Source organism: Salvia miltiorrhiza, chromosome 2, assembly GCF_028751815.1.
Source record: "Salvia miltiorrhiza cultivar Shanhuang (shh) chromosome 2, IMPLAD_Smil_shh, whole genome shotgun sequence".
Classification (NCBI taxonomy): domain Eukaryota; kingdom Viridiplantae; phylum Streptophyta; class Magnoliopsida; order Lamiales; family Lamiaceae; genus Salvia; species Salvia miltiorrhiza.
In genome coordinates, this window is record NC_080388.1 from 66,800,355 (window position 1) to 66,810,760 (window position 10,406).

General features: G+C 33.0%; 1 protein-coding gene across 1 annotated transcript; it reads right to left on the reverse strand.

Moving 5' to 3' along the window:
• Nucleotides 1–4,263: 4,263 nt before the first annotated feature.
• Nucleotides 4,264–5,356, reverse strand: LOC131013194 (uncharacterized). Its single transcript, XM_057941258.1, has one exon. The coding sequence runs from the start codon at nt 5,253–5,255 to the stop codon at nt 4,698–4,700; it is 558 nt and encodes a 185-aa protein (XP_057797241.1). The 5' UTR covers nt 5,256–5,356; the 3' UTR covers nt 4,264–4,697.
• Nucleotides 5,357–10,406: the final 5,050 nt, after the last annotated feature.

A 10,406-nucleotide genomic window follows, 5' to 3' on the forward strand; every position in this document is an offset into this window, starting at 1 on the left:
TGTTCTAAAATTTCAATTACTCTCTTTTGTCTTCTCCGATCAAAACTAGGTACAGTCCACGATTCCCTAATAATTCTCCGATAAAATCCATCTCCATTTAACCATGCTTCACCAAGTACGTAATTTATTTCAAATTAATGAAAGTATTATGTAAAATCTTACGTCTAACGTATTTCCATCACTTACACCCAATTTCAATCACCAATAATTCTAAATACTCGATCGCTTGGTCTGCTTTCATCAGGATGCATGGCTTTAATAGACGTTGATCTAACTTATACTTTTAAATGATGCGTGATTCACCTGATTAAATATTTATATAAGTATGGTTTAAGTCGCTACAATAAATAAAGAAAATGTCGTGACTTCTCGAAGGCCGCTTTGCAACTCCAAAATTGAACTACTCTACACAAAAAGGACAAGCGAAAGGCTTCAAAAATCAAAAACTTACACTATCTTTTAATAACATTAATGTGTTTTTCTCCTCACTTTAGTCTTTTTGCATGACAAAGTGTTACCTAAAGTTTTGGCTTTTAACTATAATTAATTTTCGATTTATTGTCAATTTCCCCAAGTTGAATTGTATTTTGAGGACTAATAAGGAAACGAAAATTTCTTTTAGGCAGGGAAATCCAATCTGCATATATATGAAACGTGCAATTGAAGGAAATATAACAAAACTATGGGACGTAAATAATGAAGATTGAACAATAGAAACGAGATTTTGATTCCACACAAGTCTGGTTAATTTTATCGTTTCAATTAAATACGAAGGGTTGATTGATATACTTAATTACATGTAGATCATATCGCACACTAATATAATTAAGGTTATGTGTTATATACTCGTATAAACAAATTAACAGAGACTAGTTACTCCTTCCGTCCCGCTTCAAATGACCCTAAATTTTTCGGCACGATAAATATGTAAAGTAGTGATGGGACCATCCAAAAGGTAGTGTTAAATATTTCTAAATTTAGGTTGGATCATTTGAAGTGAACAACTCAAAATAGAAATAGGGTCATTTGAAGCGGGACGGAGGGAGTATTTTTTTTTTTTTGAGGAAACTTAAATACTCCCTCCGTCTCATAAATAATGGCACGTGTGTTGAATTAGGGAGGAAAGTTGTAGGGACCACATGTTTAATTTATTGTTAATTAGTTTTAAATATTTTTAATGATCTCTCCTCACTCTCTCTCCCCTCTCATCGGTGCGCTCTCTCTCTCTCTCTAAGCCAACCACGCAGCCGCCGACATCTGCCCGAACTCTTTCCCCACCGTGTGCACGAACGCTGCCGACACCACCACGTCGAAGTAGCTGTCGCACGAACGGCCCACCACCACTTCTCCTCCAACCTCAACAATTCGGCCAACCACCACTTTCTCTCTCTCTCTCTCTCTAAGCCAACTACGCCGCCACCCTTCATCCCGACGATATCGCCGCTGCAGATCTGTTTCTGGCCGCGTCAGCTGCGTCTCGCCTTCGACAGCGCCGCCCCTTCCGGCGGCATCTCACGCTGTCTCACCTCACGCGGCCTCAGTCGCACCGCCGAAAGAAACCCGCCGGAGTCATCTGCTGGAGATCTGATTATATCCAGAACCAGAGCTGACAGCTCGTGTAAAGCCTTGAACCATCACCACCGCTGCAACACCAACACCCAAACCCAACCCTTCCTCCGGCAACGGCCACCACCACCGCCACCGCCACCCAAATCCCTCCACCATCAAAACCATCTCCCACCACTTCTCCAAACTCTACACAGAGAAAACCCAGATCCCTAAAACCAAGAAAACCCCAAAATGCAGAGGGTGAGAGAGATGCGAGGCGAAGGAGATCGAAAGCAGAGACAGAGGAAATCGGGGGCGGTGGATGCAGAGGGTGGAGATCGGTGGTAATGGACGGCGCACGGTGGAGATGTCTGCGAAGGGGCGGCGGCGAAACTAGGGATTTTCGACTCCCCAAATTCCGAAGAGAGAGAAATAGAGGGCAAAAGAGATGAGCTGTTTTTTTATTTATTTTACGGTTAATCAACTTTAAATTAGGAAGAGTTAATTAAGGAGAATGAAGCCCTAATTATTTCTATAAAAGGAAACAAGCCATTATCTTTGGGACAACCCAAAGAGGAAAACAGGCCATTATTTATGGGACGGAGGGAGTAGTTATTTTAAATAGTGACTTTTTTTATTTCATGACTTCAATTATTACTTAGTTTTGATAAATTAATATTAGAACTACTGTACGCACATGTCCCTAGGCTCTAGCTACACTCGAGAAATTTATGTGTGTCCCAATCGAGACAAGAAAAATTACTACTCCCCTCGTTTCATTAGTAGTGTTCCACTTTTCTTTTTAGGTTGTTTCATTAGTAGTGTCGCATTCTCTTTATGGCAATATTATCTCTCTATACCTAATATTTAATTAATTTTCACCAACCCACTTTATTACTTTTTACACACTCCTTAATATTCGTGCCCAAAAGAAATGTGACATTACTAATGGGACGGAGGGAGTATTATTATTTATTAATTTAAGAGGTTTTCAGTAATTCAAGTTAACTAAAAATAAGCTTGTTTTAGTACGTATAACAATCTTGATTTTTAAATCCTCAAAGATTGCAAATCCAAATCTCAAAAATTTTAAAAGAATTGGTGCCAATGTTTACCATGTCAACAAGCAATACAAAAGGAACATTGCTTGGCTGAAAATCTTAGAAAAATAGGAAAAATGAAAAGTTTAAAGACCTAGACCTAAAAACAGGTCACTTAGCTAGATTTCTTTAAAGGGAAAGGGATCTATAAGAGATCCACTTTACCATCCATAATGGAATCTCAGACAGCTCAGGAATCAAATTCAATAATCCTCTAATTTCTAGAACAACTCACAATTTTTTTATATAACACACACATATATATATATATATATGTATATATATATATAAATCATGTACATATTTCTGATTTTAAAAAAAAATTATATACGTTCTAATAAGGTGTAATGGATAAATCATTCATATTTGTACAGTACTACTCATCCCAATAGTAGTGTCTCAAAACTTTTTGGCACGGAGATTAAGAAATGTGTAAAAAGCAGATAAAGTGAATTGATGGAAATTATTTAAATATTAGGTATAGAGAGATAATATATTGCTAAAAATAGAATGTGATATTTGTATTGGAACGTCTCTCAATAAAGAAATAAGACATTACTATTGGGAACGAAGGGAGTAACTATTTAAAATCAGGGTTTTCTATGACGACCTCAAATATTTTCATTTCTACAAACGAGCCTGTATTACGGTATATACATACAAGAATAAGGGTCGAAATAAATTATTTGATAATTGATTTAATAAATTATTATAAAATATATATTCAATATCTTTTTTTTTTAGGATTCAATAAATATATCCATTTGTAAAATAACCTAAATATCCGCTCAACTTGACAAGTAAACAATAGTAAAATAATCAACCACATGCATTTTTTTTCTTGATCAACCACATGCATATTATTTATTAGGAAAATAGCTTGTCAATCATTGAATTTGGACTAAATTAGTACTCCCTTTGTCCCGGCTTTTGGTGTCCAGTTGAGAACGGCACGAATTTTAATAAAGTGATTGATGTGTTGTAAGTGGAATAAGGGTCTCACATTTTATGTGAGAGTTAAAATAATTAAAGTGGAATAAGTGCCCCACCTACTTTTACCAAAAATAGAAATGGATACTAAAATGTGGGACGGCCAAAAAAGAAAAGTTGAATACTAAAAGTTGGGACGGAGGGAGTATAATTTTGCCCACCAACTTTGTTTTATTTTGTTTGTGCTTATGGCTTCCTATAATTTGAGGTGGCCAAATCGATCGATGAATATTAAAAGATGTTTTTTAATTTACCGAAACGTCGATCGCTCGTAAATTATTGACACTTAATTGTATTTTGACATACATATAAACTACTAAAATTTCATCAATAGTAAATTATCAAATTTTAAAGTTAGTGGGCAAAATCAAAATTTAGTCAAAAGTTCAATAGCTTACAAGCTACTCCCTTCGTCTTTATAAAAAGTAATCATTTGTAAATGGCACGGGTTTTCCTTTCGTCCTTATAAAAAGTAAGGGTCTCATAATTTTATTATGATTGAAAAATTTACCAAAAATATATTTGATACATTTTATGAGGACGGACGAAAATGACAAATTAGATAGTACATTTTATGAGGACGAAGGAAGCATTAATTATCCCTAATAATTTTTTTAACTGGAGCTTTAACCAAACAAGCTATAACAAATTATTCATAAATCTCCATAAAAACTTAGCAAAATTCGAGTATATACAGCTCAACTCGATTCATTTAGATCCCTAATACAAACAATCAAAAATAGAATGCCCCTAGTCCATATATAACAAGATTTTACACAGTAATCTTCTCTATAATTTCCTGCAGCAGCGTGAAAGATGAAGATGCTAGCTACATTTTTTATTGCATATTGCATATATATAGAAAATATTGTTCTTATTCCAAGAGAATAAAGATATATAGAGGTGTCTGCTTCAATTCATGCACTCTTCAATTCAAAGCTCTCAATCTGTACAGTCTTCTTCTCCAAATATCTTCAAACAACGGGTTGAAGAAATTCTGGCTTTGGAAATGAAAATCAGATTTGAAAATCTCTAGCTCCAAATTAAATCAAGAATTTCTCAATAATAATCCAAAAAAATCTTGGAATTCTGGCGCTTCAAATCGTTATGAAACTTGGTTATGAATTCCTCAGCAGCTTCATCAACGTGATTATCTTCTTCAGCTTCTCTCAACGGGAACGGAGAATCGGTGATCCTCAGTTGCCTCACCAAGGGGCTCGGCCCGAACCCCGGCAGCGCGGGAGACGCGGCCGCGCTGCTGAACATCTCGAGAGCCGCCGCCATTGCGTCGCTGTCGAACGGCGGCGCGTGGGAGGTCTTGCGTTTGTTGAGGTGGAAAGGGAGGCGGAAGGTAGGGGTGTCGCTGCAGCTGAACTCGTAGTCGTTGAGCGAAGCGGGGAAGGTGGAGACGTGGCGGTCGTGGAAGCGGCGGCTGGCACCGTGGTGGTGGAACAAGATGTTGTGTAAGGCGGCTTTGCTGGCGATCTTGCCGCGCTTCATCATCATGTTGAGGTCGGCTAGTAGTTTGCCCTTTGAAATTCCTTTTCTCAGCATGAAATACACCACTCGCACTATTTTCCATATTTTTTTGGCTATGCTTGCTGTATTTTGCTCCATTTTTTGATTCCTTTTTTCAATGGTGATTTGTGAGATAGTTTTGGGTGTTGGTTTAGAGAGAGAGAGAGAGGAGTTGGAATGTGATTGTGATGAAGATGAGGTGGAGGAGAGTGGTATTTAAAGGGCAAGGCAAGAAGGAAGATGACACACGAAATTGTACTTCAATAAGTTGCACGGGGAGACTCAAAAATATCTTTTTTTATCTATGATTTTATTTCCTTTTCCTACTTTTTTTTTCCTTTTCCTTTTTTGTTTAATCTTCTCATAATAAATTGGTTAAAGAGGGGTTTTAATTGCAATTAATGCACGAAACTGAAATACGATAGAATGTAAACGGACTAATTAAACGAGGATCTTTTTCAATTTGGATCTAGATCGGGTGTTTACGATAAATGTATTATATTCTCCTTATAAATATAGTTACAAATTTTATATATATATATATATATATATATATATATATATATATATATATATAGGGGGGAGTTACAGTAAAAACACTTCTTAAAATATAAATATAAACGTTTTTTAATGTACGAATTTTATCCAACAGAGTTACGAATTCATCCAACATGGTTACGAATTGTGAAAAATAAATTTTTGCTACCTTTGGGATTCGAACCCAGGACCACAAATTCATCCAAAAGGGTTACGAATCAACCGTAGATCTTGATGATCTAAGGGCTGAAAATTATTTATATTTTATACACTTAAGATTGTTTTTATTCTAGCCCTCCCCTATATATATATATATATAGAGAGGTGGCTATAATAAAAACACATCTTTTTGTAAAAACTAAAAACGGCTGAATTCTATGTAGAACACGTATGAATTAGCTGTGTAACTATATGAATTGCGAAAGGTCCTGAATTCTATGTAGAACACGTATGAATTGGCTGAATTCATACAGTTATACAGCTAATTCATACGTATTCTACATAGAATTCAGCCGTTTTTAGTTTTTACAAAAAGATGTGTTTTTATTATAGCCCACCCCTATATATATATATATAGGATGGGTGGGGAGGGCTACAGTGAAAACACTTCTTAAAATATAAATATAAACGTTTTTTAATGTACGAATTTTATCCAACAGGGTTACGAATTCATCCAACATAATTACGAATTGTGAAAAATAAATTTTTGCTACATTTGGGATTCGAACCCAGGACCACGAATTCATCTAACAAGGTTACGAATCAACCGTAGATCTTGATGATCTAAGGGCTGAAAATTGTTTATATTTTATATTTTAAGAAGTGTTTTTATTTTAGCCCTCCCCTAGGATGGGTTACCGAAATAAGATCAATTTTTAATGTATGAATTTGATGTAGAACACGTATGAATCTGCTGTATAAATGTTTGAATTGTGAAAAATAAATTTTTGCTACTTTTGGTATTCGAACTCAGGACCATAAATCCATCCAATAGGATTACGAATCAACCGTAGATCTTGATGATCTAAGGGCTGAAAATGATTCTTATTTTATATCTTAAGAAATGCTCTTATTTTAGCCATTCCCTATATATATATATATTAATTTATATATGACGCCATTATGTAATTTAATATATATAGATAAAAGCAAAGTTAATGAAACAAACGTTCAACGCAACTATAGTCTTCCTTCCACGATTTTATGGGTAACTAATTATAGCTAAAAATAGTTATGCTAATTAATGAACTATATATGAGGTTATGATAGACACATCAACCTATTGAATAATTAATGAATTAAATTAAATTAAATTTGACAGCTAATAGTAGTATCTTTTTAGAGTCTTTCTATAACTAATATACTTTTCTCTTTCTCGATAATGAAGCTCTTTTATATACAAAATCATATTGTTTGCACGGAAAAAGACCTCGAAATTAGGGCACATGAAACTTGTTGTATAGTAATGAGACATAGTGCATGCTGCACCTAATTTCAAACTTTTGTAAGGAATAATATAGACTTTACTAATGATTGATGCCAAATCACCAAAGTCATGTCTGTACAAAATGTCCGGATATCCTCTTAATTCAAAAATAAAAGGTTTCAATCTCAATTATATATTACTTCCTCCGTTCCACTTTAATAGGCTCAATTTTTTTGGCACGGAGATTAAAATGATTTATTTTTTAGTAGGAAAGTGGTGTAGTTCACACCAATTAAGTACACATTTTTTTACTCAAAATGGAAAACGAGCCTATTAAAATGGGACATCCCAAAAAGAAAAAAAATTAGCCTATTGGAGTGAGACGTAAGGAGTACTATATTTATTGATGAACAATCGATCATAAATTACGAATTTTACTAATTAACAATTTTCAAAATCAACATATCGTGCACTGTGAATTTATAACCAGCGCGGATGCACATATATCTAAATAAAGTATCCACGGATATAATTAATAAAAATAACAATTAACAAACTTCAAAATCTTGAATCGAAATAACAATGTAAATTAATTAAAAAAAATCAATATCTTGTTGATAATATATATACATATATAACACAATTAGTTCTTTTTATTTTGCTTTTTATCTTTCTTTTTAATATACATATAATGAGAACTTTGGTGGCATCCCCATTGCACCAGATGGGATCCTCTGTCCCACTATTTTGTGTGTACCATCGTGTACCACTCTTAATTTATCTATTTTATAATTATATTTTATAAAAATAAAAAATATTATTATATTATGAACTCTAATTAATATTTATCACTAAAAATTGAAATTTTTAAAAATTATATACCCTAACTTTGAATTAATGAACCCAAATAATCAATTATTAATTCAAATAAATATAAAAAATAATTATAAACCCTAATTGGATGAGTGAACCCTTGTTAATTATCTTTTTATAATATTAAAGCATAATAAATTAAAATTAAAAAAAATATAATTAAAAATTACAATAAATTAAGAGTAGCACACGGTGATACACACAAAATCGTGGGACAGGGGATCCCATGTGCCATTGCACCAAACTAGCAAAAGGTTACTTAGCAGAGGAGGTTTCTAACTCACGTGGCAAAAATAAACAAGACTTGTGCAGAAAGGCCAAGGAGAATGCATATACAATTCATTTCCATTTCTTCTCTCTCTCTTTTTGGTTCCCCCCCCCCCCCCCCCCCCCCGTTTCTTCACTTTCTTTTCTCTTTCTTTGTTGTCTTATGAGAATAGGATTTCCGAGAAAAATTAAATCTCTCAATCCAAAATTTTATAGCTAAATCACACAGAAAAGATTTACATTTTCTTACGTATGTTAAAAAACACGTGACTTCATCATTTTTATTTGATCAACTATTAGAACATAATATGTCCGTGCCAAGGTATATATGTTATCTATGAGTATTTGTAATAATAGATCATTTATCCAATTGATTTTTTCCTTTTATCTAATGATTGATTTATATATACTCGATGACATTATTTTGTTGTAATTTATTGCAGCTTGAGCTCAATTTAGCAAGCAGAATCTTTGCATTTGCATGTATGTTGTTTAAATCCAAATCCTTACTTTATGTGCAACTTCCTCGTTCCTTCCTTCCGTAACACCCGTGCTAAAGAAATAAAGACACTATAATAAAAACATTAAAAGAAAAAAAAAGCACATTATTCTCTAGTTATTTTATTAGACTTTAATATTACACTAATGTCAATTGGACTTTAATATTATTGTATAATGAACATGAAAACGAATTAATGGGATAAAATAGAGTGGTATAATGATGTAAGTTAATCCGGACAGTGCAGCCCTTGTTTTATATTCTATTTTTAAATTTATTTATTTCATTTAATTACAAATTTTTATTTAAAATTAACAAAATATAACTAAAATCTTAGTTAACCCTTAATTAGTTCTTAATTGACTATGAATTAATAACAAATTATAATCGCGAACTCACACACCGAGATTTTTTGTGTACAAAGCTTGAATTGTTTATAGCTAATTAAAATTAAATATAAATAAAACACTGGATTGAGCAATGTATAACTTTACTTGATAATACTTTCGTTTTCTTTCTTTTCTTGTGTGTGTGTCGTGGTACAACTTATGTTTCTTTATCACAGCTGTACACTAGTATTAAAACTTGGGGCAAAAGGCTGTTAGAGTTCAGAGCACTTAATTTCCGTAAAGCCAAACATGCCTATATTATATGTATTCCTCCTCACTTTTTCGTATATGCTAAGTATATTTTCCAACCATGCTTTTGTATTCTTTTTTAAAAGCATTTTTTTAAAATAGCTTGATTAAGCGATTCTTAAGGCCACGTTTGGTGGAAAGATTTCTGAGTTCTGATTGGAAACTAGCTTTCCACCCCATTTTCTAATTAGTCCATTCGATGAAAAAAGTAGGGTTTCCATTAGAGATGCACTTTGTGAGCTGCAGAATTTCATGCATGAACTAATAGCCTACAGCTCTCTATCTCTCTCTCTCTCTCTCTATTCAATTTATAGTAATAAGTTAATAATTAATAATATTTCTTTATTATAATTATTTTTAAAAATAATAAATTTAACGGGTGAAATGCATAAATATTGACACAAAGTGAACCGATCGAGACTTATACCCCATATTCATCAGCGTCAAAAAAGCAACTTATGCAAATCATATATGCATTTAATTAAATGCTTGATTCCAAATTTGCAACCAATACATTTGTTGCTGTTTAATTAGGGTGCAATAGCAAGATATAATTAAGCTTATAATTAAAAGAGTACAATTGTACAGCTAGCTTTATCCTATATTAAATTTGAAATAGAGCAATAATTGGTATATACGTGTTGCTTGTGCATCTATACGAGAAGTGCATGTCTCTCACATTTGAAACATTATTGGATAACATGTTTACAAAGTAGTACTCCTTTAATATTTTTCAAAATTAATTATAAATCCTCCGCGAGATCTTCATTTTCCTCTTTTTGAAACAACTGAGAGTCAAGTTAATTAAGTATTTTTTTCAACAGTAAATCACATCGCCTCATATCCAATATTTTATAAATTTTGTTTAAAGACCATGGTATCATGTTATAACAGGACTGATATGTCACATATACACGAATCATGAGCATTTTTAATGAGTGTCACTGACATATATGTAGTTCATGTGATAGATAAAATAAAATTTTATTGAAAAAAAAGAAGAAAAAACC